This window comes from Sphaerodactylus townsendi, linkage group LG13 (genome assembly GCF_021028975.2).
Source record: "Sphaerodactylus townsendi isolate TG3544 linkage group LG13, MPM_Stown_v2.3, whole genome shotgun sequence".
NCBI classification, from domain to species: Eukaryota; Metazoa; Chordata; class Lepidosauria; order Squamata; family Sphaerodactylidae; genus Sphaerodactylus; species Sphaerodactylus townsendi.
The window spans coordinates 43,660,897-43,680,236 of record NC_059437.1 but is presented as its reverse complement, the minus strand read 5'-3'; the positions used below and the strand labels follow the sequence as shown (position 1 = coordinate 43,680,236).

The window sequence follows — 19,340 nt, the reverse complement described above, 5'->3', positions numbered from 1 at the left end:
CAGGCAGCTGCAATAGTTCAACTAAACAGGTTTGTTGGTTCGCACTAAGCTAGGTTTCATAACTGGTTTGTAACTACAGTTTATACTAACTGTGGTTTGTTGATATGTCTGAATTCACAAACCAAACATTGAGTCACCCCTCTTCTCACAGCTAACTAGCAACAGAGAAAGCAATAAGGGGGATAAATGCCATGGGGAGACAAATAGCAGGCAAACCAGGGTTTACACATAGACTATGATTTGTTAGTAATGTCTGGTCAACTATGAAGTTTGTTGCACAAACCATAGCTTAAATGAGTCACAGTCTGTCATGCTATCTGAATGTAATCTTTTCCTCCTAAACTTGGCCTTTTCCCCTCAGTTACAAGCAGATTCCTGATGAAGGGTTTCAACTGTGCTCTTTGGTGGTAAAAAGTATATTATAAATGTCCTGTTTATGCCACAATATCACATTAGATGCCACACAGAAATGCACAGGTAGTCTATACTATGCAATTGTTGAGATTTGTTTATTAAGTGGTTCATATGTTTATCAAAAAGAAGGGTGAACAAGGTAGTAGCAATCCAGTTTGCAGAAATACAGTCAGAAAAGGGTTTTTAGAAGACTTTCAAGCAGCAATTGAAGAAATGAGGCATAGTGATATTGCTAAGTAACGAGTCAGAACCCTCCTCTTTGTTTCTCCTTTATTATATTCACCATGCCTAGAAGAGGTTACATCTCTGCACATTTAAGCAGAATTCTTACCTGCAGATATTATCAATGGCAATATCCCGAAGTTGTTCATACATGGAGGCTTGACTTTTCTTCCCCGACATTACACTTACAGTGGATTCTGCATGTTCATTTGTTATACTAATTTTGATGTCATTGCCACCTAATTGGACAAAAGGAAGCAGGAGACAAAACGCTTTGCTGTAACTCGTGTATATATACAGCAACTTATTTTTAAAAGCACACAAAAGAGCTGCACCTGGCACTTCAAAACAATACAAACACGTAACCACTACGTAAAAGGTGTCTGTTTTTAAAATTCCCTACTTCACAAATGTGTAGTTTTTAAAATTGTTGTACTTTTAGTCAATAGCATCATCAGGGTACTCAGACCAAAAAAGGAAGGCCCTTGCTGAGAAAGAGCTTACAATTTAAAACAGACAGTAAAGGGGAAAACAACCAAATGGCGGAAAGGGAAAGACAAGTGGTTGAATGCAAAATACCACTCCACATACAGAAGAAAACTTTCCCAGCTCCTCCTTCCATTCTGTTACAGTCCACTGTGCATTGCAAAATGTACTACCTGGGGATCAGAAGATAAATGGGGGTCCTAGTACGTGCATGGAGAAAATCAGCTAAACATACCCTTCGCAACCCTGACCAGCTAAAATGTCTTACTATGATTGAAAAACAAGCTTGGGAGCCAACCCAAAGCCCAGGAGGAACAAACACGCTGCGATAATAAAAAGGGTACAATTCAGCTAACTAGCAAACCACAAGCACTGATGGAAATACTGTACCTGTCTGATATTGATTGTGGTACTTGTAAAGTTTCACCAGGACAGGAGAAGGGATCACAAGGAAGTCTCGCAAAGATGGTGTGACAGAATGAACCACAACGGGGAACCTCTCGCATAAACGGCCTAAACCCTGAAAGAAATGACCAGTGATTTTACACATCAGAAAAGCAAAGCATCGGCATAGCAAGTGAGTGCCTGCCTGTAAGTTCAGGTTCTCCAGCACCAATCAGTCAAATCAACTAAACTATCCCCGATTCTTAAAAAAAAAATCTAATTCTGTTTTAAGCGCCTAAGTTCATTGCTTCCTCTGTTTAGGAAGTCAGGAGCATCTGATTGAACTCTATTATCAGATCCAAGGTACAATGGAACCATTTTAAATTGGTTTACATGCCCATATTTTTCCCCATATGCTGAGGAGCAGAAGTTTCTGCCAGCCTTTTCATTACATGCATTGTACTCCAAACCCTGCAACCGCTGTCATCTATGGCAAAAAGCAGCCCACCAAATAAATTTGCATGCACACGATTAAAGTTGGGCAGCCCAAACCGGAGTCTCCAGAGGTGGGCCGCAGCGCCACTGGCACTGCCCCCTTGCTTCCAAGAGGGCTTCTCGGCAGTGCAGGGCAGCAAAAAACAAAACAAGCCTCCCCAGCGCTGAAAAGCTCTCCACTGGGGATTATGGGCTTATGCCACCCCAAAGTCCCTGCCGCCAACATTCCAGCAGCAAAGGCTGGGTGGAAGCCAACTAATGTAGACTCCACCACTGGCCACACCTCCAGTATGCCCCCACTAAGCTGGCCGGGGCACTCTGTGCTGTGTCGGCCTGCTGTGCAGGGCCACGGTGGTTCCTCTCCAGCAGATTTGCTCCTCCGCCATGGCAAGTGCCCCAGGGTGAGAAATCCACAGGCATAGCTCTATGCCACCTCCACTGGCGGATTCAGTCCCCCTCCCCTCTGGATTGGGCTATAAGTACACCTAGCTAGAAAGGAGGCATAAGTTCCACCACCATATTAGCTTCACCACTATTTATAGCTTCACCACCATAAATGCTCCTAACATTTCGCCCGCAGTCAACATCTTGACTTAACCATCTGTACAAAGCACAACCTAAGGCAGAGATACCAACGGCACGAAAAGGCAAAATAAAAGTCACAGTCGTCAGGCAGACACATTCTGTAAAAAGTCAACACAATTTTCTTAGGCTCTCCAAAAGCAGACCTGGAGGCAGCAGATCAAAAGAGGCAAGTGGGCAATGATGACTTTGCTGGAGGTCTTGGACTGCAGCTTCTCCGACAGCTTGATGCACAGGTTTTCTGCCCCTTGATTGCAAAGTGAACAAAAAAAATTCAAGCATTAATGGAAGCGGCTGGATGGATTTTTTAAAAGATGGCAACTCAGACTGTTAAACCTTCATTGAAGAATTGGTGGAATTGATTTTCTTCACAGAAAGCAAATACATCACCCACCAACTAAAACGTGCATTTCAGAATAAGCCAATGAAAATGGTGGTTGCAAGCCTGTGTCCAATTAACTCTGCTTTAGCCCATTAACGTCCATTGGACCAGATACTTGCAGGCACACAAATACAAGTGTGCAAACTGCATTTAACATCACAGAAGTCACTGATGACTTCAGCGATGGATTACCCAAGGAGCCCTTTATTCTCCCGTAAAATGAGAGTACCAGCATGCTAGGCAGAATCAATGACTAGGACAAGTCACATAACAGGGGATGCATTTGAACACACATTCTACAGTTTATGCACTTAAAAAAACCCCACAGTATTCATCAACATTATTCTTAAAACAGAGTGAATGCTTTCAGGCCACACTATCCAAGGCAGAAGTAGAAATAACATGTGTTCTGTGTATTGCTGAAGGCTTTCACAGCCAAAATCAACTGGGTGTTGTGGATTTTCCAGGCAGTGTGGCTGCGGTCTTGCTAGCCACAGATGTGAGCGAAATGTTAGGAGCAAAAACTACCAGACAACAACCACACAGCTTGGAAAACGAACAACAGCTAGACAAGGGTTTGTTTTGTTTTAAAGAGACAGTCCATTCACCTTGCTCATCTTTCACAGCCCACACCATAAGATCCACACAGGCAGCGTTGGCCTGGCAGCGCAGCTTCAGAGGGTTCAGTTCATTGTGTAGCCTGTCCACGTCATGAAGAATTTTCTGAAGCTCTGCCTGGCTGCTGTTGAACTGTTCCAGCACAAAATCGTGAATTTCCTTCACAAATGAGTTTGGGAGGTCTGAGAAGGTGACGAAGGAAAAAAAATCAAATTCAACAATTACAGGTGAAAGTGAGGAAAAAGTCTTAAATACGCTGACGTCTTTAAGGAGATATTTTTCAGAGTGCAGCACAAACTTTAACTCCTTCCGGCCTAATGTCAAGCTCAACACTCAGCAGCGCCATCCTTTCTAAGAGCCAAACTACAGGATACATTTTTAAAAAGAGTCAAGTCCAGCCTTCTTAGGCCCAGCTTGGTTTCCCTGCAACCACACAACAACTGTGGGGAACACTGTTTTGAAAGTCTGATTTGGCCTGGAGCCAGTTTCAGCTCAGGAAAATGGTGTGGGCCAGGAGCTCCTCCTCCTCCCAGGCTGCAGTTTTGAGCCAAATCAGGGCTCCAAAGACTTTTAAACCTCCCTTCCCTGCAGCTGTTGTGTGGCCACAGGAAAGGCAACTCAGACCAAGGAATCCAGACCCAAAGCAATAAGAACACTTCCTGTCATTTGGCCCTTAATCCATTGCCATCAAGATTACACTGTGGGCGATCTTGAGTCAGTCATTCCCAGCCTACTTGACAAGACTGCTCTAAGGGTACAACAGAAGAGAACAATGTATGCCACCCAAAGGAAGGATGAGATAACACATGCACTCGCGCGCACACACACACACACAGAGCACCATCATGATGTTTGGTGGTTCGTCACTGCCCGCCTTTGTGTCATGTCCTTGGAGGTCTCCCGTCCAAATACACACATACAAGCCTTTATTGGCATACAAAACAGGACAATATTTTAAAACAAAATGAAGGTTAAGAAATACAGTTAAAATTACTAATTTTCAGTATAAAATTTGCAACAGTTTCACAAAAGAGCACATCAGAGCTGTTCAAGAGATTGGGTATCTCATAACACTCTTGCCACTGAGAACATTGCAAGAAAATGGAATTCATGTATTTCATGCATATCTTATTGTATTTAGGGCATACAAACAGAGAATGGTCAAGTGTTTAAACCGTAATCAGATCACAGGAACAAACTCTTTTAGTACGTTCCATATTCTTGAATCTTCCCTCCAGGAGAGCTGATGGCAGCACATTACATCTTGCAATAGCCAAGGCTCTCCTCTGGGTGGGATTAATCATCAGACGAAGATATGCTGCCATAATTCCACGCTCGCATGGGATTAATAATGTAGTCGGAGAACAGGTTGTCTTGGCTGCAAGAGTCAGGTCAAGGCTGACAGTGCATGACTGGTCCAAGGTCACCCAGCATGTTTCCATGGCAGAATGTGGATTCGACCCTGGGTTTCCCAGAATCTAGTCCACTTTAACCACTACACCACGCTGGCTCTCACAAAAAACTGCTCCTGGAAAACCTCTTGTTAAACAGAAAGTGAACAGCATGAAAGAAACACTGCCATGTTTTCATCTCATAGAGAAAAGGAAAGCTCATTAATTCGAGCAACCCACCTTTCATGTAGTATAACGTGTCTCGTAGCATTTTAAACTGGGCAACATAAAGAGGGTCACTGAATATTTTGTAGCACAGATCTGTATGGGGATTCGCCTATAGAATATTTAATAGTGGAAAAGAAGATTTAAGTACATACATTATTTCTATTGACAAGTCATCTGAACAGCCTATTTTAAATGACGTTTATACCTGGAACCTTTCTTTCTCTAGAATGCAAATCAGACTAAGCAATGCAAATCCACTGAATGTAAGAAACTGACTGCCCATCTTCCCATGTCAACCAATGATAACAAAAATATATTCCAAGTTTATTCCAGCATGAGCTTCTGTGAGTCAAGATTTTTGTCAAGATTTTTATAACCAAAATCACAACTGGGGGGGGGGGGGGGGGGTTACAATACAAAGATATCACCAAGTTCCAAATGCTAAACAAAGATACAGCAAAGTTCGGCCCTGCTGGAAACATTAGACTGAAGTTTGATCCTGCACAGGTTGACTGCCAGTATAACTGTTGGACAGGCTAGGTCCTAAAACTTACTAGGTGACCTAAGCCCAGCTTAACCCTCCTCAGAGGGTTAGTGCAAGGATAAAATTGGAGAATGGAGAATCATACATGCTTCCTTGAACTCCTTGGATGGAGGATGAGAGAAAATGCATCGATGCTTTTTTGCACATGTATTGTCCTTATAAAGTTTTGGAAACTAAATTCCCACTCCAGATAATGTCTACTCCAGTATAATTACGACCAGAGAAAAATTACATAAATTTAAATCAGAACACTATTGGCATCCACTATGAGTCAACCACAATTTGAAGAGAAAGGTGACATCTTATGATTACATTTTATTATTTAGAAATAGGTACATCTGTCACTCAGGGCATCCATTGCACGTCATGCTTATATGAAACCTTAATTTCCCCCCACATCCTTAGCATTATTAGTGACTATTAAAAAAAATGTCTTTTGCATATTTTTGTTAATATTCCTGCTGGACAGCCTTCTGTAAACACTATGTTTTAAGACCAAGTTGAAAAGCAAAGTCCTTCCAAGTTACATTAGGAAACAGTGTGTTAACGCTTCCAAAAAATTCACACAGTGAAAACATAACATACCTCAATAACTTCAGCAACAACCACATCTAAATTTTTCAGAACAGATTCCCCGACAATCTGTTTTACCTAGAAACACAAAGAACGCTGATTTTTTTTTAACAGATGATATTTGTTTCTAGAAATATGATGTAGACTGCAATCCTAGGCACACTCAATCAGGAGTAAGACCAACTGAACACAGTGGAACTTACTTCTAAGTATATATGCACAGGATTGTCTAATCTAGCAGCCCAAAGAAAACATTCATACCACTGATTAAGGCATCAAAAATGACACAGTATAAAACAGTGGTTAGAACCAGGGACATAAGTAAGGGGGGGTTCTTGGGTTTAACCCCCCCATTGCATGTCTGGTGGGGGCGGGCGCTCCTGTGCACCCACACAGGCACAGCCCGCATCGCACGCTTGCAAGCTGCAAGCCAGCCGGAGCCCGGGAAAGAAAGTCTCGCCTCTCGCGAGACCTGCTTTGCGACAGACAAGACTTTCTTTCCCAGGCTCCGACTGGCTTGAAGGCTGGAGGTGGGGCTTGGGGAGGTGGGGCCCCACCCCCAGGGATGGGTGGGGTGGGCCCCGCCCCCTGGGCCCCACCCCCAAACCCACCTCATAAAAATTCTATACCTACATCCCTGGTTAGAACTTAACATCAGTGATGTAAAACACAGGTCAGACATTAAACAGACTGCCCTAAAGAAGAACTACTACAACAACAGAAATAAAATGGGTGCAGAAAATGAAGGTCACTGCGTCAAAGAATCAGATTGCAAAAGCTGCATCAGATTACTTGGCTTGCACTGGAATTACACATGGGAGTATTGCTCAAGATATTAACAAAAGTAAAGCATAATCCTGCCTTGCAGCAACTGTTTACAGCATCTCTTACTAGGTGGTAGATGGTTGCACCTCTGCTGGAAGGAGGCAAGCAAAAGCTGGGCAGCAGGAGGGGGTGGGGGTGCCAGCTGCAGCAGAACTGTCAAGTAGAAAAACCAGTTCACAGAGCAGCAAATTATGAAAGGATAAGAAGCAGTTGCCTATCACTAATATTCAAGGGAAAGAGCTCTCTGGGAGGCAAAGAGCAAGGGGAGAATGCAAGAAGTCAGGGAGCGAGCAAGCACAGTTGTGGGGGAGGAAGGGAGGAGGCAAAAACTGGGCAACAAAGGGAGCCCACCAATTCTCAGCAGGACATGTGAACTGGCAGAATTAATGCAGATTGGAGGAAAGAATCATGGGCTCCAGAGGTCTGATCCAGATATCAAGTTTATGGTACTTTGCTGGCAATATTAAGTTTAGCCACGTACAACAAATGTACCTTTCTTTCCTATAAATGTGATATTTAACCATTTATAAAGGAATGTAACTGAGCCCCATTAACTTAACACAGTTTAATGTGGCTCATTACTTAGCCCAGAAGAATGTTAACACCATGGGATTTTATATGGTTTCTGAAACGGCTCATAACGTACCATGTTCAGCAGCTGGCGAAGCATTTCTAATGGAATGTTAAACTCCTTGTTGTTAATGCCGTTAAACAGGGGTGAGACTGAGAAGCTGGAACTGATTGTCGAGAAGTAATACTCGGGATCTACGGAGCTTCCATCAGGTAGGTAGGAGCCTGCTTGTAGGTTAAGGGGGAGAAAATGCAAGAGATGCATTGCAGAGGTTTAACACACTGCCCATGTGAGCCAACACCTGATGAAAACCCAACACCACTGGCCTTTAACATTGACAGTCTGCTTGCAGTCCATGGGAGCAGCACTGGCTCAGTTTGTTTGTAGGCTGTACGCATGCAGAAAGACAGTGAGCTAAATACTCATACAAAGAAGAAGAGTTTGGATTTATATCTCTCCTTTCTCTCCGGTAAGGAGACTCAAAGGGGCTTACAATCTCCTTTCTCTTCCCCCCCCCCCCCCAATAAACACCCAGTAAGGTGGGTGGTGCTGAGAGAGCGCCAAAGAACTGTGATTAGTCCAAGGACACCTAGCTGGCATGTGTTGGAGTGCCCAAGCTAATCTGGTTCCCCAGATAAGCCTCCACAGCTCAAACGGCAGAACAGGGAATCGAGTCCGGTTCTCCAGATTAGAGTGCACCTGCTCTTAACCACTACACCACACCAACAATATTTTCAATTGTTAATTTCCATGGAGAATAATAAGCTAACACACTGAACCTCCACTGGTACTTGAGGGGCTGTCACTTGCCTGTATGAATTCACTGATACTCCAAAATTGCCAACTGAAAATCTGCTGTATTCCACAGTTAACCGCTATGCTGCCAGCTGAAATATTCCTTGAGGAGGTTTAATTTCATACAGGCACAAGCAAGTATGGTGAAGTGATTAAGTATGTTGGAGTCTAATCAGAAGAACTGGTTTTGATTCCTCACTCCTCCCCATGAAGCCCGCTGGCCAGTCACAGTTATCTCAGAACTCTCCCAGACCATGGAGAGGTAGGGAATGGCAAACCACCTCCCAACGTCTCTTGCCTTGAAAACCGTACAGGGTTCTACCATCTGTGATGTGACAGCACACACACAAAAGAGACACAGGTTCTTTCCCCCCACTTTTGATTACTGCTGTTCAGGTTTCGTAACTGTAAAAGATCCATGTTTCTCATCTGAAATTTTAATAAATAGAACCTCATCTCACTTTAGATGATTTTCCCTGATCTTCTGAACTATGCTTCGCCCAATGTAGCAAAAGATCTCTGCTACTAAATTAGCAGGGAATGAAAGATTTTTAGGACATATCTCTTTCTTGGCCCATAAATGATGGAAATAGATTCTGCCATTTGAGCCTGTTCACTGAGAAGCCAGCCAGTGAGGACTGCTTTCAAGCAAATAATCTTGGGGTTGCTGCCATGCAATTCAACCCCACGGATGGTAGCAGGAAGTCCCACTGAGTTCAGTAAGGCTTACTTCCAAGTAGGCATATACAGGATGCCAGATGTGTAGTGAACAGCATGTATTACGTACTACAGCAATGGCTTTCCTGCTGAACACAGTATAGTTTCAGATACTGCAAAGCAATGTTCTTCACAGAATCAGAGTGACAGCTAAGGTGTTGTGGGTTTTCCAGGTTGTATGAGTGACAGCTGCTAAAACGGTGCAATCTGTGCCCAATAAAATTCCCTCAGCTGAGACCCCTTCCACACATGCAGAATAATGCACTTTCAATCCACTTTCACAACTGTTTGCAAGTGGACTTTGCTATTCCACACAGCTGCAAAGTGGATTGAAAGTGAATCAAAAGTGCATTATTCTGCATGTGCAGAAGGGGCCAAAGACTGTCACCACTAACATCCTTGTCCTATCTTCGTACTGGGGTCTTCAGTAGGGGCTAATCTATATTAGTAGGGGCTAATCTATGAGGTCTGCACTAAAGGTTTGTTTGTTTGTTTTTTAAATACACCCTATTCTAAGTAATTCTAAACTACAGAGTAAAACTTTACCTTCAAAATACTGTGCAGGTCCTCCAGGGGAACTAAGAGGAGGAACTCCACGTTCAGGACTGACCTGAAAAAGGAAGACAAGCACAACACAGTGGTATGTTTCACAGTGGCATGTTTCAGCTGAGACTTAGAGGGTCAGGCCCCTAGGGTACATTCTAATGGTGATGTTTTCTTCCAGCACAAGGAATCTTCCACTCTTGGGGGCTCCTTGCACCAAAGAAAAGTGCAACGTTTAGAATAGATCTGTGAGACTCAGTCCTTATTTATTAACCCCTCTCTAAAACCAAACAAAACCATCATTAACCATTTCCATAAACCGATCAAGAGGCCCAAATTTCCATAATCAACCAAGTTTTTAATCCACTAGCAAATAGATGAGGCCCACATATTATAACTTAAACAAATTGCAACCCAAAATGTCTCTCTAGTTTCTTCTGGGGCTGGGGGATAAAATCTAAAAAACACCATCCCAAATCCTACACACAGCTATTCTGGTGCAAGCTGATTAGACTTTTATGTCCATACCCATCTCAGCTAGTAAATATGAACTCCTTTGGCCCTCTGATTAATACAGAGCACTGATATTTTTGTTTTTAACCTCCTCCAACACATGAGTTTACACCAGAAACAAAACCCTGTTTCTGGCGTGGTAACTAGAAGCTATCTTGTAGAAGTGCTCATATTCATTAATGAGAAAACAATCTGGTGACTGTTAATTAGAAACTGAAAGCCATTTTACAAATAACTTACACAGATTTATGGTTAATCTTATTTACAAAATGTGTCTACACACACCTGAGAGATGCTGGAAACGCTGCTGGCCTTCCGCTTTAAGGATCCTTCCTGACAGACAGTCAGTAGGGAGTGTGGAAGTATTGATCTAAAGTCATTGAAAGAGCGCCTGCGAATACCGTCCAGCTCGCTTGGGGCTTTGAGGGAATGAGGAGTAACTTTAGGGAAAAGTTTTGATAGCAGAGATTCTTCAGAGTTGCTGTAGCGTCCAAAGGCTCGGGAAATTCCAATCAGGCATGGCACAGCATACTTGCATAAGTATTCTGGAAAGCAGAGGTTGGCCATTTAGTTTTTGCTTCTAAAAGGTCATTGCTCTCTACTGGAAAATCTCATGCCAGCTTGCTAAGGGTATTACTGTTATATGTCTATGATGATAGGAACAGGCAAACATCAGTCTGACTTGGAAGACTCAGATGTTCAAAAATAAAAAAACCTTGGTTGTTGTTTTTTTGTATTGCCAGTGCTGAACACTATCTTTCACCCTGCAACTATATGAAGGTAACAGAAGAGTGTGTGAGAGGCCCCTTCCGCACATGCAGAATAATGCACTTTCAATCCATTTTCTCAGTTGTTTACAAGTGGATTTTGCTATTTTGCACAGTGAAATCCAGCTGCAAGGTGGAATGAAAGTGGATTGAAAGTGCATTATTCTGCATGTGCGGAAGGCGCCAGAGAGAGACAGTAATTGAGTCTTAGATTCACTGTAACAAAAGAGGTGAAGAAACAGGAACAGAATTTCCCATACCTTTATCCTGGATTTGTGGAGACTGGCACATTCCCAACAGGACCTGCATCACTTGCAAAATTGCCTCTAAAACCTAAAATAATCAAGACAGAACTTTTTGATATTCACATGCAGAATGAGTGAACTGTACTTTACAGAGTGACGGAACAGAAGCGTAAAAGCTTCCAATCATTCAGCAAGCTTTGTTTACCATCGCTGATGAACCAATTTACATTTTACTACTCAATTACTAGCTTTCAAAGCTAATAAAAATTAAACAGCAGCAACATTACAGGAAAGTATTACTCAGCTCCCATGGTTGAAGTATCTTATGATCAATAGCTGATGGCTCAAAATAGGGACATAAACAGCCCCATATGGATATGCAATCCAAGTACATGCATCATCTCAGCAGACTTCACTGCCAGTGGATGTAGTCATGGCCAAGAGGATAGATGGCTTCAAAAGGAGGTTAAACAGATTCATTGAGAGGTCCATCAATGTCTAATAGCCATGGTAACTAAAGGGAAGCTCAATATTCAGAGGCAGCAAACCTCTGAACACCAATGCTAGGAGGCACCATCAGGAGAAAGCCTTTAAGACCCGTCTCATCCGGCATACTCTCTTTTTGAACTGTTACCATCCGGCAGACGATACAGGTCTATCAAAACTAGGACAAAGAGGCTTAGAGACAGCTTCTACTCTAGAGCTGTGGCTATGCTAAACTCTGCGGCTTCGTGTTGATGTGTTTGGGGCTGTGTAGGGATGGGTGGAGGAAGGGGAAAGTGAGGATGGGGTATGAGTCTGAAATTGTGTGCATCGAGGAATGCTGCTATAAATTTTGTTGTGCGTGCACAATGACAATAAAATGCTTATGCTTATGCTTTATGCCCTATTTGTGGGTCTTCCAGAGCAATTGGTTGGCAGCTGCCCAATCCAGAAGGCTCCATTAATGGTCTTAGGTTCTTTTCTCTCTACTTGTCTACTTGAAGAACTACACCCCACACCCGCTGGAAAAAGATTATTAGAAGGCAGAGAAAATATTTTAGAATGTGTCCTATACCCATTCGTGTGCAAAGGTTTAGGCTATGATCTAAGATATGTTTTTTCTTAGCTGAGTGGGAAGCACATTCCAAAGGATTTGCTCTTGACTCTGATTTGAGCCTCTGCAGATAGTGAAAATTAAACAATAACCTTCTTGGAGGAAGAAGAAGATTACAAATCAGTCAAAAAACATTTTCAGAGATTCTTTGATAGTTGTTGATGCACAAATTATCCAGCTTCACAAACATTTGCATGGCTTGGTGTTTTGCAACTGCTGCAGCACATGCTTTTCACTCCTTTAGTTTGGTTAAACATTGATCGTAAAAACACAGGCATATTGGCATCTATTGTAATGCATGTTGAAATCTGGCCAGTGAATTCTACCTGCTCTCTAAGAACAGCATCTCTGTAGGCGACATCGGATAACAAGGTCACCAAACAAAAGCTGAAGTTTTCTGCAACAGGTAGCTGGCCTGCAAATATGGTAAAAGACAAACAGGATTATAATTTACCTGCCCAATACGTAGCAACAGTTCTAAAATGTTGTATGTCGCTAAATCTTGCATCTCATCAAAACCTAATTGCGCATCTAAAGAGAAGCCAGCAGAAGTTTCTCAACAGGTCAATGCATGGCTGGCATCTTCAGAGGATCTGAAGATGCCAGCCACAGATGCAGGCGAAACATCAAGAGAGAATGCTACTGGAACACGGCCATACAACTTGGAAAACCCGCAATGCCCTAGAATATGTACGGCTTTTTTGGACTACTCTGGACATTTAGTTTCTCCAAACCTTGCCCTCCCTAGGCTCTACCACCACATTTCTATGAAATTCCCACCCACAGTGGGCAATCGTATTCTTAATCTGAATGCAAGAAGTATTGCTGCCCTTCTGTTCAAAAAACTACAAATTACAAAAAAGGGGGAAGAAGGGCTCCCAATTTTACAAATAAAATGTGGATGTGCTTATCTCAGTGTTCAAAGAGTTGCTCTAACGTCATTAGAATTACTTTTATACATCGCATAAAGATAGAGCACAATCGGTCACTATTTTCCGTCTGACAGAAAGGAGCTGAAGTGTTACCTCGGCCTTTCCGTGAATTGCTTTCTTCTATCCACTGCACTTTGGAAAGGCCCCTCAGCAGGCGGAGAAGGTAAGGAATGAGGGTATCTTTGTGCTGCAAGGCAAGAAGAGATTTTCAAGAATATCATCGTAATGTGAATTAAGATGTGAAGGGAAAAACAATAACACCATTAAGGGTACATATGGCAACTCTATGGATTAGTCCCATGAAGTGCATACCGGTATATTGCACAAAGCCTCATTACCTAATTAAATCTGAAGCTACAGACCAGAGTAAAGTATTCTTGTCTAGCCAGTAAGGCAGAAAATGATCGTTCTACTGGAGTCAACTGTGTGCCCAGCTTTTGACATTCTGGATCTTGATTGTAGCATAAAAGAAATTGCAATTATAATAATTTTAAGCAGGGCAGATATCAGCACACCCTGATGTGGGACAGCTACCAAGGCCCAGGGATTCTGGTGGGACCCACTGTGCTGCGCCGCCCCCCCCCCCCCCCAAAGCCGCCTCTCCTGCCACCAGTCTGCACACTTCCCCATCTATTTACTTGAAGAGCTCTGACATATATGTTTCCAGTTGTCCACGATTACTAGAGAAAGGCATGTGGTAAAGCTGCTGATGGTCAGGGCAGCCACATTCCCAGCTGCATGCACTGTTGGGGAAAGGGTGTTCAAATGTTGCAGGCAACTGAGCATGGGCAGCAGGGGTGCTTATGAGTGGCAGAAGTTGGGAGCACACAGGAGGAGAGGTGGAGGGGGGGGGGGCTGGTGGTGGTAAGACAGGAATCTTAAAACCTAGACATAACACTGGGTTAATAATTTGTTTTATTTATACTCTTAAAATTATGGACCAGGCTAAATAACTTTTAATCACATGCCCACTTCCTAAAGGGTAACATTTCTGAAAACCTAGTTTCAAGTCAGGGATTGGAAATATGAACTATCACAGTTCAAAAGCAACATGCATGCATCATCCAAAAGCATTTGTACCTGCAGATCAGACTCAATAAGAAAAATTCCCAAAGCGATCACAGCATCTCTGCGACGTTCATCCAGCTGGAAGATCCCATGAATATCTACTGGACACATGCATAGTAGTTTCTGTACCTGCAGAGGGGAAAACAAATAGCGAATCTTTACTGTAAAGTTCATTATATAACTCCACTCTTCTGTCATCATCTAAAGCAGCTAAGGATACAGTATGCTAAGGGCACAATGCAGAACACTAGAGTCCACAGTCACTGGATAGATCAGAAAACCCTGTATAAACACATGCGGCACTTGCATCCTTTTGGGGGGTTTCTAAAAAGATCAGTTGGATGTGAGCACTGCACATTCTCAGCTCTGGATCCAGAATTTCTGGTGACCAAAGGTCTCAACACTGTCATCCCATGGGTCAGTAGTGATCAAGGGCTTGCACAAAGGACTACCTTTACCATTTACCTAAAAGCCACAATATCCAGCAATCAAGATTCCCACTAAGTTTATTACATCTGCTGTAAGGGGGATGTGCAGGTTTTCATCATTACAATCCAGCGCAGTGCTCCATAAAGCTTCTAGAAAGGACTGAACTTTGACATGTCTTGAAGGAAGCATCACATTGTATACTCTATGATCTGCAAACCTGCCAATGATTTCCACTCCTAAGTATTACCTGTCAGCTCAGTCATACATGAAATCTAGAGAGAGATAATGGATCTACTGAGAATCAGGTGAGAGCTGGAGATGTTAATATCTCTGTCCCCCAATGACAAGAAGAGAACAGATGGAATATGGTTGACAGAAAAATGCAAAGAGAGCAAGAATTATGAGTTCCCACAGAGGGCAAAAGCTCAGGCAGAAATAAAAATGCTAGAATTCTCTTGTCTTTTGTTTTCCCCTCATTTGTCCTCTCCAGCAGCTTCATCTATTTTAGACTACAAACACTCTAGGCAAGCAATGGTTTATTTTTACACTGGGTTTTATAACATTATCAGCTTTGATGACAAAGCAAGCTACAGATCCAACAAAATATAAATAACTCTCTCTCCAACACTGAACAATTTTCAGATTGCACATCTCTTTTTATTTAAAGGGACTTTACCAAAACAAGGACCAATCACTCATCCCTATATCGAAACTGTTATATGTGTGCAGATCTCTGAGGTTGAAAGTATGGAAGTAGGATAAGGTTCAATCAGGAACCAGCTTGTTCACTTCGTAAATAAATAAAATCACCTGTGTCACGCATAATGTTGCCACAGCTGTGGAAAAAGCTTTAATACTGCACAGTATTGCCAAAGAATATTTTCCTGGAGGGTGTACCTGATTACTTAATGCTTTGCATTGTAATCCTTAAATCAAATAGCAGATTAACTTGCTAGATCAAAACATTAGACTCCCTTTTCTGCCACATGATGTTCAAAATGAATTACGTGAGTATGTATAACATACAAAAGAAGTACGGCAAAAAGTTAGAAAGGAGAATAAGGCGAACAAATAAATATATTTCACAGGTGAAGTCAGAGACATGCTTGTAACATTCTAGTTCTCATATAAAGGAGTCCCTTCTTTCCTTTATATATCACGGGAGGGTCTCCCCATCAGTTTATCCATTCACTCTGCAACAACTTTTCCTGTACGGTTTAAAAACCAAAATGGAATATATGCTCTCTAGATTAAAGATACACTAGAAAACAGCTTCTTGGACTACTTCTTCAGTCAACTGCCATTATTATGCTTTTCTGCTCCTTGCACAGATCAATCATGGAAGTATTTTAGATTCATTCTTACAAATACGATTGGTTGCCCCTTACAGTTTAATTTGTTATCGGATACAGAGAAATTGGATAAAGTTGTGCAATACTCTTTATACTGCTAGGGTGAGTTCTCAGCTTACCTACAATGAGCTGCTGAGTTGCAGAAGCGATGAGCTGGCCTGAATGATTTATTGCCTGTTTTTATGTAATGAGCTGATATTGTTTGGTGCTACTGCTATAAACCATAAACTGATAATGACAAAATCATTCCTTGGGATGTGAAAACCGTAGTGAACAGGGCATGCCTCCTCTTCAGAGGAATGAAGTAAGTTGCGATATCTACCCCAAACTCAATCCATATCTTTTCCATTGTTTCCTTTCTCCCCATTCCTCCTATCAAACACTTACAACCAACATCTGCAACAAACTTTCGGTCCTGTGCAATCAAGTCCGTGAGACGTTTCCAGCTCTAGTCACTGCATGTCTTATGCAGTCTTATTTCATTGTATTTATATTTCATAATCCACCTTGAACCTAAGCAAGAACTGAGGTAAACAAACAGAAAAATATCTGCTTACCCTGGCCAAATCTGAACACAACATCTAAAAGAAGGACACTAGCACCTTCTCCTATATTCCCTGGTCAGCAAGGCACAGGAATAACTGCAAATTTCAACAACAACCTAGGAGCAAATTCAATCCCCCCCTCCCTCCATCTCCCACCATTTTGAGAATGCAAGAAAGGCTATGACTTGTTCCAAGTCTGAGATGGAAGCTGAACTCAAATCCATGGCCAACACTTAATCCAGCTAGCAAGAACCTGGCAGCCAGGACTGAAAATCAACTTGCAATTCTCATCCATGCCCTGACCTAATAAAGGGGCTTTCTAGTCTTAAACAACCTCCTTTAAGAAGAAAAAGGAACTGTCAGAAATAGTCAGCTGTGTCAATTACACGTTTTCTGAAATTCCACACCATTTGTTAGCATTGCTGGCCTTGAACTCTGTCTAAATCTGAACATCTGTGAAGAAAAGTGGGGGAGGGAGAATACTATCCCTATATCCTACCGCAGAATGGCTTGTAAGCCCATCTAGCTATTTGCACATTTTGTGTCTAGAGCATAACCACGAAGAGAAGTACATGTGATGCAGAAGCACAACCAGCATGCACCACCAGCAAAAAAAGACTGTTCTCACATCATGCATATACCTCTTTCACAACGCACATATACCTGTTTATTGTGCAGCATAGGGTCAGCAAAGAATGAAACCTCAGATTTAAAGGCAGTCGGATTCTGAATACTAGGGACTAAGGTACAAACAACCTGAGGTAGGAACCACTTTAGTACCCTGCTCAGTTGGAAAACTCTGAAAGCATCCAATAAAACATGATTGGAAAGAAGAATACTGGACTAAATGTACCCTTAGTCTGACCCTATAGCAGACTTTGTGTTCTTTATAAAGGATGGTAAACAGGCCTCCGAGCATCTACAAACCATGATAAAATAAAAGATAAATAAAATAAAATCACCATGTTCTGGGTTACTTCTCATTTGAACTCCATATATGGGGCAGGGAGGAAACAGCAACAAAAGGAGAACACTGTTACTTGCCTGCCCTGTTACATGCATATCTAGATGAACACTGACGGAAACAGGGATGCTGCAAGATGACAGAAACCCTTGGCTTCATCTAACAGGTCTTGTCCCAGATTTTGACCATGAATTCCTCAAAGTCACTTACAAAGCTCTCACATTTTCAAAATATACGTGAAGCCTTCTTGTGTTCCCTTCCACCACTTTGAACACTCTGATAAATACAAACCCAGCAAACCACTGAACAGGGATGCAGGATTTATCAGATACATGAACATCCTCAGTCTATCAAGGTCAGGATTCGGTACTTTGACTGGCAGTAACTCTCCAGGATTTGAGGTAAAGGTCTTTCATGTCAGACCTACTCTCTGGTCCTTTTAACTGGAGACACTGAGGATTGACCTTAGGACCTTCCTGCATGCCAAGCATATGTTCTACCCTCACAGTTCCTCTTTCAGGGCCTGATCCAGGAAGGCTTCTTCATACATTGCTGAACTTGCAAAGTCAGCTGCACTGTATGCCGCCCTAACAGAGTAGACCTCATTACCAATAAAAAAAATTTCTATTACTAACATATATGCTAAATCTGAAGGAATGGAAGCAGGAGATCCAGGTTACAATCTGCACTCTGCCACGAAACTTGAGAGGTGATGTTGGGCCAATTCCTTCCTTTCCCTACCTGGCAGGGCTGTTGTGAGGGCAAAATACAGAAAGGGGCATGCATCAGGGGAAAGGTATATACTAAAGAGAAATTAAAATGTCGACAGTGTTTATAGGGACGGTCTCTACATTGAGACACGTCAACAGGAGTGACACCTGTCGGGCGAGCCACAGACCCCGCCCCCAATGTGACGTATCCATTCCCCCCTCCCTGGATTGGGAAGCCCCCCCCCGCACCTTCTCTAGCGGAGCGGGTCTCTGGACGGCCAGCGAACGGGCGAGCGACAGAACCGTGTTGAAGTAGAAGCCCCGAGACGAGCCAGGGCTGCTGGGCTTTTCCGAGCGCGCCACCGTCACTGCAGCAGCCGTGGCGGCCGCCGCCGTCGCTACGGCCAAAGCCGACATTTTGCGCCTCAGAATGTCACTCCCGGCCTCTCATCGCTCTCCGCTGCTGCCCCTCCCCCTTTTTCCCTCACGGTCCGCTCCGGCCGTTCTTCTCGCGAGAACACCTCTGCCTTCTCACAGCTGACAGCCCCGCACGGCTAGAACGAGAATACGAGGTCTGAGTTTCCGCTGTGGGAAGCCCGAAGGTGGAGTTGCCGCACTAGCCTTTGACATCTCTATGGTGAAGGCTCGCTAGACTAGGCCTGCGATGCGGGAGTAGGAAAAGCCGTTCAACTGGTGCCGAGAAGGATATGACGTTTGGTAGGGCAACCCTATGGCGGCTTTCTTAAGGTCTAAAAGAGGGGAGATGGCCAACATGGCAGCGCCCTTGGTTGCTTCACTTCCGGGGTGGTGCCCTTCCAAAAACAAATGTAAAATAGATTTACAAATGGTTTACAAATTTCATCTAATTTGACTGTTTTTTGCCCTTAAAGCGAAAGCAAAAAAACCCAACACCCTTATTCTTTCCCTCCCTTTAAGGCAGCACTTGGTT

General features: G+C 43.0%; 1 protein-coding gene across 2 annotated transcripts in view; it reads right to left on the bottom strand.

The window, feature by feature from the left end:
- The window catches only part of PI4KA (phosphatidylinositol 4-kinase alpha), an 84,820-nt gene extending 65,827 nt beyond the window's left edge, over positions 1-18,993 (bottom strand). The window contains exons 1-14 of one of the 2 annotated variants that reach the window (XM_048513638.1): positions 18,641-18,993; positions 14,404-14,520; positions 13,417-13,510; positions 12,718-12,806; positions 11,311-11,383; positions 10,569-10,828; positions 9,774-9,837; positions 7,791-7,942; positions 6,332-6,397; positions 5,215-5,311; positions 3,574-3,765; positions 2,730-2,830; positions 1,513-1,642; positions 746-875 (exon numbers count right to left, since the gene is read on the bottom strand). In XM_048513638.1, coding sequence (XP_048369595.1) covers positions 746-875; positions 1,513-1,642; positions 2,730-2,830; positions 3,574-3,765; positions 5,215-5,311; positions 6,332-6,397; positions 7,791-7,942; positions 9,774-9,837; positions 10,569-10,828; positions 11,311-11,383; positions 12,718-12,806; positions 13,417-13,510; positions 14,404-14,520; positions 18,641-18,808 — 1,733 coding nt within the window. In that variant the 5' untranslated portion in view covers positions 18,809-18,993. The remainder of the gene's footprint in view (positions 1-745; positions 876-1,512; positions 1,643-2,729; positions 2,831-3,573; positions 3,766-5,214; positions 5,312-6,331; positions 6,398-7,790; positions 7,943-9,773; positions 9,838-10,568; positions 10,829-11,310; positions 11,384-12,717; positions 12,807-13,416; positions 13,511-14,403; positions 14,521-18,640) is intronic. The other variant, XM_048513639.1, reaches the window with a different exon arrangement.
- Positions 18,994-19,340: the final 347 nt, after the last annotated feature.